Below are 16,290 nucleotides of genomic sequence, written 5' to 3'. Positions count from 1 at the left end.
TGCAGATGACAAAGATTTATGGTGATAATGATGGGGGACAAGTCAGTTGTACAACAGTATTTGAAATACACAGACAGCTGAATTTATCTGAACGGTGTTTCTATACAGCCAAATGCAAGGTCATACATTAGCAACAAAGAATGTAGGTCACATTTAACAGACTGGGGAGCTGTACCCTGAGAAGAAGTGACTCTGGAAAGGAGTTAAAAGGTTAGGGTGGAAACATGAGCTCCTAGGGTGTAGCTGTTCAGTTCTGGTGGCAACATTTCAAAACCAATGATTATGAATTGAAAAGTTGTCAGAAAAGTAGTACAAGAATGCTTTGAGGTCTGGAATACTTTCCTTAATGTGAGAGACTTCAAAAGCTCCATTTACTGAATTTGTGCAAGAGAAACTTAAGAGGTGACTTGATCATGGTCTACAAGATAGCGATGCTTTTTGGATCTAGCAGACAAAGGCAGAATGAGATTGAAAGGCTGGGAGCTGAAGCAAGACAGATTTTTACCAGGAAGGGCAACTAAGCATTAGGGGCTGTGGTGGATTCTCAGTTACATGGAGTCTAACAGACTTGCTGTAGCTCAACCAGATGTTCTGGGTGGGATGGAGGAATCCCTGGCTGAGATTCTCTCCCCTGGGCTAGGCAGGAGGCCAGCCTGGCTGGTCAGAATAGTCCCTTGTGCCCTTACTCTAGGAATTAAACTGGTCTGACTATACGACAGGTTTAAGGATTTATCGTGCTGAACACCCATCTTCAGAAGCCTGACTGGGGCCTCGGAAGCTTGGGGACCAATTGAAGTGGGTGGGGGGAAGAGAATGCTTTTAATTAACAAAAACAATATACAAATCTGATCCAATTATTCAGAATAACAGCCTGTGTCCCAGATGTATTGTGACTGGCTATGTTCAAAGGATGAGCAACCACTCACAGCTCACTTGTGACTAAATATCGTATCTGAGCTGAAGCTCAAGCAGTGTGCGCGCCAGTTGTGCCTGTCTAGGGCTAGGGACAAACACAACCTGGCAGCAAAGGGCTGATTTGGACAGATGAACAATAATCACAAACACTCGTGCACAAGGTGCTCTCATGGCTCCAGAGAGCCTCCTTGTGGCAGGCATTCCATGCTCACTGGCCAAGAACAAAGGGGCAGTAATGCCAGGCACACCTCATACTCTTCTGACCACTGCACAGCAGCTCCAGACATGCCAATCTTAACTCAGAGTTCAGTAAATTAATGGGAATAGATTATAAGGCTGGAAGGCACCGCTATGATCATCCAGTCTGGCCACCTGCATCATACAGGCCTTAGGAAGGGACCTCAAGATCCTCTAGTCCAGCCCCCTGGATCAAGCATACTTAAGCTGACCATCTCTGGCTTCCCTGCATTAATTCCTGTTTGAACTAGAGCATATCTTCTAGAAAAGCATCCACCTGATGGAGAATCCACCACAACCCTTGGCAAGTTGTTCCAAGGGTTAATAACCCTCGCAGTTAAAAATTTCCTTGTATGAATTTGTCTAGCTTCAGTTTCTATCCATTGAATCTTGTTATACCTTTGTTTGCTCGATGGAAGAACCCTTTGTCCAATTTCTGTTCTTCGTGTAGGTACTTACAGACTTTGATCAAGTCACCCCTTACATTTTTCTGGGTTAAACTAAATAGTTTGAGCTCCTTGGGTGAAATCCAAGAAGATACTTGGGCATTGCAATGTTGAGCATCACCGGGCCTAGGAAATCACAGGAACAACACTGCAATCCCCAAAGCCTGAGTTAGGTACGTAGCCTCCCTATATGATGAATAGGGAGAGATGGGAGCCTAAGAATGCAATCCCCTAAAGCCAGCATGAGAGGGAGGGAGATGCCAATGAGAAGGATGTGTACTAAGTCCATCCCTTCTCAGGCACCCATGTCCAGGCTGCAAGGAGTCTCCTGTCTCTGCTTAATGATCCATGAATCCTGCCCTTAGAGGCAGGTGGCTTAGTATCCCGAGTGTTTCCACACACAACAGCCAGAAGAGGAGATGGTGCCCATATAACTTTTAAGCCAGTGGTTAGAGCATTCAGATGGATGGGGGGGAGCTGGGTTCAATTCCCCCTTCTTTGCCAGAGTTGGAGAAAGGATTTGAACAGGGGTCTCCCACCTCTCAAAAGAGTGCTTGGATAGGGAAGCTATGGGATATTCTAATGTGGGCTCCCTCAGCCACTCTCTTTGAAGCTGTTCCACTGTGGATTAAATCATTGAAGAGTGACTGGTGCAGGGGGACTGTACTTGGAGTCTCCCACCTCCCAGGGGGTGGGGTATGCCCTAACTACTGGACTGCAGAGTCATTCTCTCACTCTCTGGCCTTTTAACTACTAAGTATTATTCCACAGTATAATAGAACTATCACCACCTCTTCCTCCTGGATTTTGACTGGAATCCGATCCAGTAGGCAGCCTCTGAGCATGCCTACCGGATTAGGTCCTGCATGTGACTTTAGACAGCCAAATGGTTGTCTTGCCTGGGTTGTGAATCGCTCTGGGGCTTAAGTGGGAGACAGGCATCTGGACACCTAGAGGGGAGGCAGCAACACCTCACATGTCCAGAAATAGAAACACAGGTTGCGAAGAAACTTTTCAGGAATGGTCTAGATCAGTGGTTCTCAAACTTTTGTACTGGTGACCCCTTTCACATAGAAAGACTCTGAGTGCGACCCCTCATAAATTAAAAACACTTTTGATATGTTTAACACCATTGTAAATGCTGGAGGCAACGCGGGGTTTGGAGTGGAGGCTGACAGCTGGTGACCCCCCATGTAAGAACCTTGTGACCCCCCGAGTGGTCCAGACTCCCAGTTTGAGAACCCCTGGCCCTGCCATGAGTGCAGGGGAATGGACTAACTGACTTCTCAAGGCCCTTCCACTCCTAGGACTCTGGGATTCTTGAACTATGGATGCCAGAACTGGAGGCAGTACTGCAGCAGTGGTTGCACCAGAGCCAAATACAGGGGTAGTGTAACCTTGCTCCTTTTACTCAATATTCCCATTTCTACCTCCAAAGATCGCATGAGCCCTTTTGTACACAGTGGTGGCCGGGGGCTAATCAGTCGATTAGTCATCAGGACTCAACTCTTTTCCAGAGTCACCACTTCCCAGGATAGAGTCTGCCATTCTGCAAATACGGTCTTCATTCTTTGTTCCTAGCTGGGGAAGGACATTTGGCCAGATTAAAACACATATTGTTTGCTTGTGCCCAGTTTACCAAGTGGTCCAGATTGCTCCATCAGTGTCATCCCCTCTTCATTATTTACCTCTCCATCAGTGTTTGTGTCATCTGCCAACTTAACCAGGAATGATTTTGTTTTCTTCCAGGTCACTAATAAAAATATTAAATATCTTAGGGCCAAGAACTGATCCCTGCAGTACACCCCTAGAAACATAGCTGCTGGTTGATAATTCCCTGTTTAGTTACATTTTGAGATCTGTCACTTTGTCAATTTTTAATCCATTTAGTATGTGCCTGTGACGCAGGGCTAGCTGTGTGTCACATCTGATCCACATGTGGCCTCTAGCCAAGCAGAGATCCTGACACTGACCAACTCTAATCTTGGGGTGACCCGTCCACCAAGCTGGACACATGGCCTGAATCTGATAGACTACTCTGAGCCTTAGGAACAGGCTCTGACTAACTAACCTCTCCCATCCCCATCAGAGATGGGGTCTGACAGTGATGTCTTTTGCTTACTGCTAGAGCCAGACTCTCATGTGCTTCCAACCCCTTTCCCAGCACTGTGCATTGACATTGATTCCTCCACCCAGGTGCAGATAGGAAGCCAGACATGGGACTGGCAGAAGTAGCATATTCATTAGCAAAAAGAAAAGGAGGACTTGTGGCACCTTAGAGACTAACACATTTATTTGAGCAGCATCTGATGAAGTGAGCTGTAGCTCACGAAAGCTTATGCTCAAATAAATGTGTTAGTCTCTAAGGTGCCACAAGTACTCCTTTTCTTTTTGCAGATACAGACTAACACGGCTGCTACTCTGAAACCTGACATTCATTAGTGTTTGTTTGGATTTTCCTGGCTTCCCTCCTGCCCCCCATGGTGAGAGACGCTTGTATTTCCCTGGGGACATGCACTTTGATCCATCTCCCAGGGGATGGGCCAGGAATAAAATTCAATTCAGTGAGATGTTATTGGAAAGACAAGCTGTACAAGTGCTGCCAAAGTGTAAGAAAGAGCCAGACACCCACTTCACCTGCCCTTGGTCAGATGTGTGTGTAACTCTCCCAGGATGATGTCAGATACCATGTGTGGGGTGTAATCACATGTCTAGTCATTACCTTCTGTTCCTGACCTGGCGGCATGGGCTCCATAGCATGGGGCTCTCTGCTTATCTCCAGCACCCACGGGCAGGCACAGATTTCATTGATCACCCTTTTATGAGATGTCTTTTATGGTTCTTAATCATCTGAAGGAATCTTGCTCTCATCTGTGGGACGTTGGATAGAAAGCACCTCAGTCTCTCCTCCACCATGTTGGCTACACAGTCACTCCTCTCTGGGTTAAGACTGCTTTGTACCTCATCTCTACCACTAGTTTGTGGTCACTGATTCATCCCCAAGAGAGCTCCAGAGACATCCCCGCAGCCCTGCCTATCCCCCTGAGGGTGAAGAGATTCACGCTGGCACCAAACACCAGTGGTGTCCATGGAGGCACTACTGCCATAGAGTTCACCCCAATCTTTGCAATGTGTCCTCTTTTTGCAAGTGGGACATGACTCCAGAGAGGAGCCTGGGCTAGTTTGGATTGGGGATAGGGTCACGCTGGCTTGCAGGGGTCACCTCACTGCAATTGTTCAGCTATAGGGTCAATGTTTCATTGTTGCACACATACTTTGGCACTAGCTGGTTCCAGCAGCTCTTGGGGGAAGGTTGGTTGGTCCCTCTGTTATGATTTACAATCTTCCCACTGAGCAGGGGTAGATCTAGGGGACAACTCTCCAACACCCTGTGCAGACCCATCCTGGTTCTGTTGAGGACAAACCCCCAATCTTTTGCCCTACGCTGGGCTGGCGGAACCTGGCTCTCTCTGAGAGGCTCAGGGCTCTGCCTTTGTTAGACTTTGGCAGTTTGCCAGGCCAATAAAATTTCATTGAACCAAATTAGTTTCCTCTGAGTTCCTCTCTGGGCTGGTGGGGCTCTCACCCAAGGAAGAATTGCTGGCTGGATCCACTCTGGGAGCTCCTCTGATGAGGTTCAACAAGAACAAGTGCAGAGTCCTGCACTTAGGATGGAAGAATCCCAGGCACTGCTACAGACTAGGAACTGAATGGCTCGGCAGCAGTTGTGCAGAAAAGGACCTAGGGGTTACAGTGGACGAGAAGCTGGATATGAGTCAACAGTGTGCCCTTGTTGCCAAGAAGGCTAATGGGATTTTGGGCTGTATAAGTAGGGGCTTTGCCAGCAAATTGAGGGACATGATCATTCCCCTCTATTGGACATTGGTCAGGCCTCATCTGGAGTACTGTGTCCAGTTTTGGGCCCCACACTACAAGAAGGATGTGGAAAAATTGGAAAGAGTCTAACAGAGGGCAACAAAAATGATGAGGGGACTGGAACAAATGACTTATGAGGAGCGGCTGAGGGAACTGGGATTGTTTAGTCTGCGGAAGAGAAGAATGAGCGGGGATTTGATAGCTGCTTTCAACTACCTGAAAGGGGGTTCCAAAGAGGATGGATCTAGACTGTTCTCAGTGGTACTGGATGACAGAACGAGGAGTAATGGTCTCAGGTTGCAGTGGGGGAGGTTTAGGTTGGATGTTAGGAAAAACTTTTTCACTAGGAGGGTGGTGAAGCACTGGAATGGGTTACCTAGGGAGGTGGTGGAATCTCCTTCCTTAGAAGTTTTTAAGGTCAGGCTTGACAAAGCCCTGGCTGGGATGATTTAGTTGGGGATTGGTCCTGCTTTGAGCAGGGGGTTGGACTAGATGACCTCCTGAGGTCCCTTCCAACCCTGATATTCTATGATTGATCCTTAGTGGTCTCACCTGTGGCAGGTGATACCCTCACTATATAGCCATCTGTAGTGGTTTGCAGCCTGGCTTGTGATGTCTGGAGAGGTATCAAGAATGAGTGCAGAAGCTGGGAAGAAGCGAGGCCGAGCCCCTGCCTCTGGGGACAAGAAATCTAAGAGGAAGGTGAAGAGGAGGGAGACCTACTCAGTCTATATCTACAAAGTGCTGAAACAGGTGAGTGAGGGGCTTATCCCACCTGGCTATTCATAGAATCATAGAATATCAGGGTTGGAAGGGACCTCAGGAGGTCATCTAGTCCAACCCCCTGCTCAAAAGCAGGACCCATACCCAACTAAATCATCCCAGCCAGGGCTTTGTCAAGCCTGACCTTAAAAACTTCTAAGGAAGGAGATTCCACCACCTCCCTAATCAATTCTAGCCATTATGTTGTTACCCCTACAGGTGGGGTGGGATTCCCAGAAGGAGACTGTGTGTGTGTCTGTGTTAATGTGAGTGTATCCGCTTCTGAGCGTGTGTGTCTGATTCCAACCTCCTTAGGTCTCTGGGTGGTCTGAGCTAACTGAGGGGAGGCACTGAAGAGGGGCATAGGACCTGCAAGATCCTAAGGGGTGGCCTATCCTAGCCCTCACCTAGGACAGGATTGTTGCTAGTAGCCCCGGTGCTACCACCCCTCCTGTATGCAAATATTCCTGGTCTGACTCAATCACTCTTTGACCAATGCCTCTCTCTAGTGTCTTAACACGCAAACTCCACTCCTTCTGGGCTTAGTCATCGTTTGTCAATTACACCTGTTCCTAGGCAGTCCATTAGCTCCCCCAGTCAGTCAGTAGCTCTGAAATCAGTGGGCCACAGATAAGTGCAGGGTTCCTGTGTTGTCCTCCCAGAGTCCTAGCGACAAGGGCTGTCCTTCCCCCATGCCAGGATGTGAGAGGCACATACAGCCAGGGTGGGAAGCACCAGTACTGGGCTCTTGAGCAACCTAGAGAAATACTCTACATAAAGTTGCGGGAGGGAGTTGGCAGCTGCTATGGCCCTGCTGGGTTCCCATGGCAAAGTCCTGCTTGATGGCTCTGTTCCCTAGCTCTGCAGGCTAGTGCAGAGTGAACTGCGGGAAGTAGGTAGTAGCCAAGGGCTCCCCTCCCCAATATCTAGTGGGGTTGTGCTGACACCTGTGTGATGAGTATGCTATTGCTCACCCCCTGAGCAGGGGGCTGCACAGTGTGCAGTCTATATGAAACACCCACCATCACCACCTGCTGTCCCCAATCCCAAGATGGGTGACCTCTGTGGCAGAGACTGCCTGCAGCACCAGGCTGGGACTGGCCGACTGCCGGCACATTTTATTAGGGTGTGCACCCAGGGAATTTTATTTTTAAAGGTGAACATTTATTGAATACTCAGTCATAAAGGACATTATTTTTATTCATCAAACAAACTAAAGAAACTAAAAATTAAATTTAATGTTTTTTAAATTAACAACTAAACTTTACTTAAAAAATACAAACTTAAAAAATGAGACCCAAAATAACAAATTTTTCTGTAGTGATAACCAGGTGTAGACAACTGGAGTCAATTTTCATGATCTTTATCTTTAACCAGATAATGAGCTAACCCAAATTGACCAAAACAGATTAAGGCTTCTTCATCTTCCTGTCCTAGAGAATGAGAGGTTGCTCACCAGGTGTTAAGGACTTAAATTCCTCAATCACCTCCCTGTAATTAACTGACAAAGCCAATTCTTGCTCAATGTACAAAAATCGTGAGGGAGTTGAAGTGCTGTTGGGACACTGTACTTCCGTGCCACTCACCTGAGGCCGGACTGGAGTTGTCTTGGCTTATGACCAGTCCGTCTGGAGCCCGGAGTGGTGCCCTCCTTAGGGTCACAGGCCCTTATTGCTTCTCCTGCCAGCTGCCTTCACGGGTCGAGAAATGCCCCGTCTGCCTGCTGTGCCCTGCTGTCTGTCCCTTTCCTGCAGCTCCCCTGGGGCAAGGGAAGGGCCGGAGGCAGGCCCGGGGTGGAGCTAGCTACCACCCCGTCTCGCACACTTCCCTTTCCGGCCAGGTTCACCCTGACACGGGCATCTCCTCGAAGGCCATGAGCATCATGAACTCCTTCGTGAATGACGTCTTCGAGCGCATCGCCACGGAGGCCTCCCGCCTCGCGCAATACAACAAGCGCTCCACCATCACCAGCCGCGAGGTGCAGACTGCCGTCCGCCTGCTGCTGCCGGGGGAGCTGGCCAAGCATGCCGTGTCCGAGGGCACCAAAGCGGTCACCAAGTACACCAGCAGCAAGTGACCGCCAGGCCAGCGTGCAGGGCGCCGGTGGCTCTGTCCCTGCCCCCGGAATAAAGCTGACACCCTCTACGGGAGCAGTGCGAGTCTGACTCCGCCATCGCCCGGGGCTGCCCCCGCCCCAGCCGGGCATGGGCTGCAGGGCCGTGGGACAAGGGCCGCAAGGGGATCCCGGGGGGTGGGCTGGGGCCACAGGGGGGCGAGGGCAGCAGCTGCCCCGCCGGGAGCATTGCGGGGGCCCGGACTGTGCGGGGGCCCAGCTGTGTGGGGGCCAGGGCGCTGCCTGCAGGGGCCCGCTCGGCTCCTCTCCGCTACACGTGGCGGGGCAGTGATGAGCCTTCCGCCATCTCCACGGCAACAGCCCGCACAATGGGGGGCAGGGTTGGGTCTCCGGGGCGACGGAAGAACCCCCTGTGCGGGGCAGCCCCGGGGGCGGCGTGGAGCGGGCGTGGGCGTCATGTCCAGCCGGTGAGGCCCGGCGTAGGGGGCTGGGGGAAGCCTGGGCCGCCCCTTGGCCCCAGGCCTGGTGTGGTGTGGGGCGGCGGGGGGAGTTAGGGCAGTGTGTGGGCACTGCAGGGGGGTCTGAGGGGCACAGGGGTATTGTGGGGTGTGGGCACTGGGACAATGGGGGGGTCTGAGGGGCACAAGGGTCAGTGGGGGTGGGCACTGGGGCAATGGGGGGTCTGAGGGGCACAGGGGTATTGTGCGGGGGGATCAGTACATCATGAGGGGCGTGGGAACCAGGGTGATGGGGTGGAGGTTTGGTGAAGGACAGAAAGAAGCAGTCTGACTTTGACTTTGGGCTCCTGGAGGGGAGGCGGGCGCTCTAAGCTGGGTTGCAATTGGGGGTTGGGGGGCTGGTAGTGCCCATCCATACACAGACATTACCCCAAATCACTGAAGCTGTAAATTATATCTGCTGCAGTTATGTGCAGTCCCTGTGCAAACAGCCCATGGGCCCCAGGGATGGGGCCGTTCCACTGGAGGGAGGACAAGGGGGTAGTTAGGCCGCAACATTGTGGGCTTTGGCCACATCTGCAGCCCCCTGGCCCTGAGAAGATGTCCTGCTCTCTAGCACCTACACGAGGATGTGGCTCGAGTCCCAGGCTGCCCTAAAGGAGCTGCTGGCCCAGGAGCTGCCGTCTCAGCCCCCACAGCCTGAGAAGGACCAGAGGCTGTTCTTCCACATGCTGGCCACCCTGTTCCTGCGCTACACACAGATCCTGCGCTGCCTGGAGGCCTGCTATGACCAGATGGTGCATCCGCAGAAGCGCCGGGTGCTAGAGCACATGCTCGATGGGGTGATGGGCCGGGTGCTGGAGCTTAAGAATGAGATGGTGGAGACTGAGCTCTCTGAGTATCACTACATGGATGACGTGCTGCAGGACCTCAAGCTCACCCCAGTGAGAGGGACCAGGGGTGAAGGGGGGCGGGGCCCTTGGGCTGCATGGGGCCTAGGGGTGGTGCCCTTGGGGTGCAGCATCTTGATATAAGATGTGCAGTGAACTGGCCTTGGGATGGGGGGATGCTGTGTCGTGGGGTGGGAGTGGGGCAGTGTCCGGGTGTGCTGTCCTAGCCTGGGTGCCCAGTGTTGTTGGGGTGCACTGAGCCACTGCCGTCTCACACCAGTAATGTTGGTTGGCTGCAGGATGGGGAGGCAAAGGTGCAGTGTTGGAGCACTGAGATAGCTCTGGGTGAGGGAGGGGCAGTGGCATGGGGGGCACTGTAGTGGCGTGGGGAGGGGCAGTGTGGGTGGGGTGCTCCATACTGGTGTCGTGTAGGGGTGGCACATTGCTGGCGTGGGATAGCAGTGTCATTGTTCTGGGGTGGGGTAATCTCTGCAACACACTCCCTCCCCCCACGGAGAGGAAGCATTGTAGGGCAGATACTGACTTCAGTGCATTTTCTGGCTGGGGACGTATCTTTGAAGAGGGGTGGCTCGTGCTGACATGTGGCAAAGAATGTGAAGAGAAGATGTTTTGATTGCTAATACTGTATCCCAGCCCTAGGAGTCTGGATAATATGGAAGAGGAAATGGAATTTTTCACCGTTGAGAAGAAATGTTATAATTGGTATATGGTAGCTCAAGTGTGAGCTGCATTTGTGATCTCTCCCTGGACGCTCTGCCTGTCACTTGCAAAATCTGCCAGAATGGAAATCATGGGGTAACCTCCCTTTAGACTAGGTCATCCCCGTTTCCACCTCCCTGTTGTAGTTACAGGGTGAGCAATATCTTACACCTTCTCTGGAATCTCTCTTGAGTGCGCCCCTCAGGTGACTGGTTCTGCTTCCTCCCCTTTGTCTCCGGGGGTGGGGGTGCCTGCAGTTCTACCCCCTAGGCTGGATCCTGGTGTCACAGCCCCCTTCTTTCCAAACATGTCATGACTGGCCGAGCTGCAGTTGGTACATGCAAGACAGTCCTCTCAGTGCCTGTAACCTGCTGGTGTTTAAAGTGACTCAACAGCTTCTTCCAGACAGATGCATTGTCCATTCGCCCAAAGATACACAGCAAGCAGAAGAATGGGCAAAGCACCTGAGGTCCACATAATCCAGTGTGTAGTGGTGTTTGAGCAGTCTGGAGAGTGACTCCAGCACCTGAAAGCCATGATGGAATGGTGCTCCGGCACAACACCTGGCACATGGGGTCACAGCACCACTCATATTTGGCCCATCTGTCCCTCCGTCATGAGGATGGAAGGATGGCTGAGCCAAATATAGTTGGGGATTGGCCCTGCTTTGAGCAGGGGGTTGGACTAGATGACCTTCAGAGGTCCCTTCCAACCCTGATATTCTATGAAATATGAGGGGAGTTGCAACCAGGCATAGAATCATAGAATATCAGGATTGGAAGGGACCTCAGGAGGTCATCTAGTCCAACCACCTGCTCAAGCCAGGACCAATCCCAAACTAAATCATCCCAGCCAGGGCTTTGTCAAGCCTGACCTTAAAAACTTCTAAGGAAGGAGATTCCACCACCTCCGTAGGTAACACATTCCAGTGCTTCACAACCCTCCTAGTGAAAAAGCTTTTCCTAATATCCAACCTGAACCTCCCACACTGCAACTTGAGACCATTACTCCTTGTTCTGTCATCTGCTACCAGTGAGAACAGTCTAGATCCATCCTCTTTGGAACCCCCTTTCAGGTAGTTGAAAGCAGCTATCGAATCCCCCCTCATTCTTCTGTTCTGTAGATTAAATAGAATCATAGAATATCAGGGTTGGAAGGGACCCCTGAAGGTCATCTAGTCCAACCCCCTGCTCGAAGCAGGACCAATTCCCAGTTAAATCATCCCAGCCAGGGCTTTGTCAAGCCTGACCTTAAAAACCTCTAAGGAAGGAGATTCTACCACCTCCCTAGGTAACGCATTCCAGTGTTTCACCACCCTCTTAGTGAAAAAGTTTTTCCTAATATCCAACCTAAACCTCCCCCACTGCAACTTGAGACCATTACTCCTCGTTCTGTCATCTGCTACCATTGAGAACAGTCTAGAGCCATCCTCTTTGGAACCCCCTTTCAGGTAGTTGAAAGCAGCTATCAAATCCCCCCTCATTCTTCTCTTCTGCAGGCTAAACAATCCCAGCTCCCTCAGCCTCTCCTCATAAGTCATGTGTTCTAGACCCCTAATCATTTTTGTTGCCCTTTGCTGGACTCTCTCTAATTTATCCACATCCTTCTTGTAGTGTGGGGCCCAAAACTGGACACAGTACTCCAGATGAGGCCTCACCAATGTCGAATAGCTCATACCTCAGCAACCCTCCACCACCACCACCCATCTCATCAGCCCTGATGCACACGCCAGCCCCAACACTTCGGCCCCACTGTCCACAGCTCCCAACTCCAGCACCCCAAAGCACCCCCACCCTTCACCCTGTAGTCCCCTACCATTCCCCACTCACCCTATAGCCCCTCGCCCACCACCCATAGGACATCGCTAGCCACTCACTGCCTGGACCTGTGGTGGAGTACTCCGCTCCCAATCCAGAGCGGTGGCTCCTGACTCTGGCTGACCAACGGCTCCACTCTCTCCCATCGCCCAGCTGTACCCACATGATGTGGGCCACATTGAAGAGAAAAGTGGTGTCATGACCAGGCACACAGGAGTGCAGCACTACCCGGATGTGGCCCAGGTAGCTGCTCATCCATCATGATGGAGGGCCAAACCTGAGTGGCACTGGAATCCAATAAGCCTGGTTGCAACGCTCAAACTTGGACCCCTGTCCCCATCCCCAAATGTCAGACAGGAGCCACTGGGTCAAACCCCAGCAATGTTGCAGCCTCTCATGCCACAGTATTCTTGCCAGCAAGTTAAAGAAGTATGGGCTGGATGAATGAACGATAAGGTGGCTAGATTGTCAGGCTCAACGGGTAGTAATCAATGGCTCCATGTCTAGTTGGCAGCCGGTATCAAGTGGAGTGCCCCAAGGGTCGGTCCTGGGGCCGGTTTTGTTCAATATCTTCATTAATGATCTGGAGGATGGTGTGGATTGCACCCTCAGCAAGTTTGCAGATGACACTAAACTGGGAGGAGAGGGAGATACTCTGAAGAGAAAAGTGGTGTCATGACCAGGCACACAGGAGTGCAGCACTACTCAGGTGTGGCCCAGGTAGCTGCTCATCCATCATGATGGAGGCCAAACCTGAGTGGCACTGGGATTGTTTAGTCTGTGGAATTGAAGAACGAGGGGGGATTTGATGGCTGCTTTCAACTACCTGAAAGGGGGTCCCAAAGAGGATGGATCTAGACTGTTCTCAGTGGTAGCAGATGACAGAACAAGGAGTAATGGTCTCAAGTTGCAGTGGGGGAGGTTTAGGTTGGATATTAGGAAACACTTTTTCACTAGGAGGGTGGTGAAACACTGGAACGTGTTACCTAGGGAGGTGGTGGAATCTCCTTCATTTGAGGTTTTTAAGGTCAGGCTTGACAAAGCCCTGGCTGGGATGATTTAGTTGGGGATTGGTCCTGCTTTGAGCAGGGGGTTGGACTAGATGACCTCCTGAGGTCCCTTCCAACCCTGATATCTCTATGATCAAATTAAAATAGAGAACAGGATGTGGATAAGCACCTTTCTGTAATGTGTGAAAAGAAAGTGTGGTGTTATGGGGTACTTTCATTTGGTGGAGGTTGCATGGCCAGTAGTAAAACATTAGTAGATTTTCTGAAAGTTGTAGATTATTTTCTAACACAAAAGTTATTACAGCCAACATGAAGTAACTATCCATTGTGCTGGATAGAGATGAATTAATCACTGAACTGGAAGCTGTTGGTTGCCTAGGGACCAGTGATCGTTGACCTGATTGCATTTATTATGGGTGAACAGAGGACAGTTCTTACCTGTAATGTATATACTTGATGTTTCAAAAGAGTGAATTTCCCATAGGTAAATCTGAGTGAAACTGATTGCAAGAGACAAATTAAACAGGACAATGTGAATGAAAATTGGGAGCTCTTTAAGGAGAGTTTATTAGATGACCAAAAAGCCATGGTTCCACAATCAGGAAAGAGGACAACTTTGGCTAAAAGCCCATCCTCTTTCAATGGGGAAGTGAAGGCAGCAATTAGCAATAAGAAAGCAATATAAAACAAATAGAAAATGGGGAATATGTATAGCAATCAATATAAATGAGAAGTTGTGAAGTGTATAAAATTGATAAGGGAAGCTAAAGACATCAGGGAAAAAATCTGAGAGTGGCAGGTCTAAGGACAATAAGAAGGATTTTTAAAAGTATATTAAGGACACAAGAAATTCTAACAATGGTATAATTAGATGGTAACAGTAAAATTTTTAATGCGAAAAAGGCAGCAGTGTTCAATAAATATTCTGTATTTGGAAAGAAGCAGGATGATGTATTCCTATCACATGAGAATCCTGAAATATTTTCCAGTCCATTAGTAACGAAGGAGCATGTTAGATGGGATCTACTAGGGATAAACACTTTTAAATGAGCAGGGCTAGATAGCCAGTGTTTAATCCATTTACAATCAAGTTAACTGATAGGCCTCAAAATGTAATTGTAAAAATGGAATTGTCATCAAGCAGGTGTATTTTCAGTGGCTTCTACAGGGACCAATCTTGGCTCTATGCTATTTAATATTTTGATCAATGACCTAGATGAAAACAAACTCATCACTGATGAGATGACACAATAATTGGGGGAATGGTAAACGAGGAAGAAGACAGGTCACTGACAGAGCAATCTAGATTACTTGGTAAACTGGGTGTAAACCAACTATATGTTTTTAATACTGCTAAATGTATACATTTAGGACTAACGAATGTAGGCCATACTTTCAGGATGGGGGTGCTATCCTGGAGGCAGTGGCTCTGAAAAAGATTTTGGGGGAGTGGTGGATAATCAGTTGAACATGTGTTTATTTTACCTCTGTATTGGTCACTAGTGTGACCACTGCTGGAATACTGTGCTCCATTCTGGTGTCCCCAATCCAAGAAGGATGTTGATTAAATTGAAAACGGTTCAGAGAAGAGCCATGTGAATGCTTAAAGGATTAGATTCAAACTGCTCAATCAGTGTCTCTGTTTAGCTTAACAAAGAGAATCCTAGAACCATAGGGTTAGAAGGGACCACAAGGGTCATCTAGTCTAATCCTCTGCCAAGATGGAGGATTTGTTGTGTCTGATCCATCCAAGACAGGGCTATTCAACCTCCTTTGGAAAACCTCCAGTGAAGGAGCTTCTACAACCTCCCTAGGCCTCTGTTCCATTGTCCGACTGTTCTTACAGTTAGGAAGTTTTTTTTCTGAGATTTCATCTAAATGTGCTGTGCTGTAGTTTGAACCCATTGTCTCTTGTCCTGCCACTGTGGCAAGAGAGAACAGCTTTTCTCCATCTTTCATGGCAGCCCTTCAAATATTTGAGGACTGTCATGTTCCCTCTTAATCTCCTCTTTTCCAAACTAAACATACCCAGTTTCTTCAGCCTTTGCTCACATGTCTGCATTCCATCCCTTTGATCATCTTTGTGTCTCACCTCTGGATCCTTTCCAGTTTCTGTACATCCTTTCTATATATTGTTGACCAAAATTGGACATAGTACTCCAGCTGAGGCCTAACCAGTGCTAAGCGAAACTATCACCTCCCATGACTTGTGTGCTATGCCTCTGTTAATGTAACCAAAACCTGCATTTGCTTTTTTGCAACAGCATTGCAGTGTTGACTCATGTTGAGGTTATGATCCACAGTGCTGTTGCCAAGCCAGTTATCCCTCATTCTGGTTTTTATGCATTTGTTTGTTCTTCCCTCAGTGTAGCACCTCACATTTGTCTGTTAATTTCATTTTTGTTGTCTATAGCTCAGTTCTCCAATTTATCAAGATCCCTTTTGATTTTTAGCTCTATATTCCAAAAGTGTTTGCACACCTACCCCCCAAACCCTAGCTTTGTGTCCTTTGCAAATTTGGTCCATGTGCTTTCTCTTCCTACATCCATGTAATTAATAAAGATGTTTAAATAACACTGGACCCAGAACTGATCCTTCCAAAAGAGAAGGTTAAGAAGTGACTTGATTACAATCTATAAGTATCTATATGAGCAACAAATACTGAATAGTGGGCTCTTCCATCTAGTAGAGAAAGTTCTAACATGATCCAGGGGTTGGAAGTTGAAGCTAGACTTCAGACTGGAAATAAGGCATAATTTTTTAATGGTGACAGTAATTAACCCTTGAAACAATTTACCAAGAGTTGTAGTGGATTCTCCATCATTGACCATTTTAAAATCTATACTGGATGTTTTTCTAAAAAGACCTTCTCTAGGAATTATTTTGTGGAAGTTCGACGGCCTGTGTTATATAAGAGGTCAGATTAGATGATCCACAATGGTCCCTTCTGACCTTGAAATCTATTAACTTGCACCCAACTGTTCTAAAAGAGCTGGCTGGGGAGACCTCATCCCTGCTGGTGTTAATTTTTAGTAAATGTTGGGATATCGTGGTGTCATCATTTCAGGCCGACCCAGACTTCTCT

General features: G+C 49.0%; 2 protein-coding genes across 2 annotated transcripts in view; both read left to right on the top strand.

Annotated features, from left to right (window-relative positions):
- The first annotated feature begins 6,086 nt into the window (after window positions 1-6,086).
- On the top strand, window positions 6,087-8,313 carry H2BK1 (H2B.K variant histone 1). Its single transcript, XM_077809551.1, has 2 exons — window positions 6,087-6,227; window positions 8,077-8,313. Exons 1-2 carry the CDS (start codon window positions 6,087-6,089, stop codon window positions 8,311-8,313), a joined length of 378 nt encoding a protein of 125 aa, XP_077665677.1.
- Window positions 8,314-8,933: 620 nt separating this feature from the next.
- The window catches only part of DRC11L (dynein regulatory complex subunit 11 like), a 74,720-nt gene continuing 67,363 nt past the window's right edge, over window positions 8,934-16,290 (top strand). The window contains exons 1-2 of the mRNA XM_077808788.1: window positions 8,934-8,958; window positions 9,369-9,712. Coding sequence (XP_077664914.1) covers window positions 8,934-8,958; window positions 9,369-9,712 — 369 coding nt within the window. The remainder of the gene's footprint in view (window positions 8,959-9,368; window positions 9,713-16,290) is intronic.

The sequence above is a fragment of the Eretmochelys imbricata genome, chromosome 2 (assembly GCF_965152235.1).
Source record: "Eretmochelys imbricata isolate rEreImb1 chromosome 2, rEreImb1.hap1, whole genome shotgun sequence".
Classification (NCBI taxonomy): Eukaryota; Metazoa; Chordata; order Testudines; family Cheloniidae; genus Eretmochelys; species Eretmochelys imbricata.
The sequence above is the reverse complement of the archived record's forward strand: the minus strand, read 5'-3'. Positions and strand labels throughout refer to the sequence as shown.

Bases quoted from the DNA above. Each gene is read 5' to 3' on its own strand.
- H2BK1 (XM_077809551.1), top strand. From the start codon at position 6,087: ATGTCTGGAGAGGTATCAAGAATGAGTGCAGAAGCTGGGAAGAAGCGA. The intron at 6,228-8,076 runs GTGAGTGAGGGG...CTTTCCGGCCAG, and splicing joins TCTACAAAGTGCTGAAACAG to GTTCACCCTGACACGGGCAT.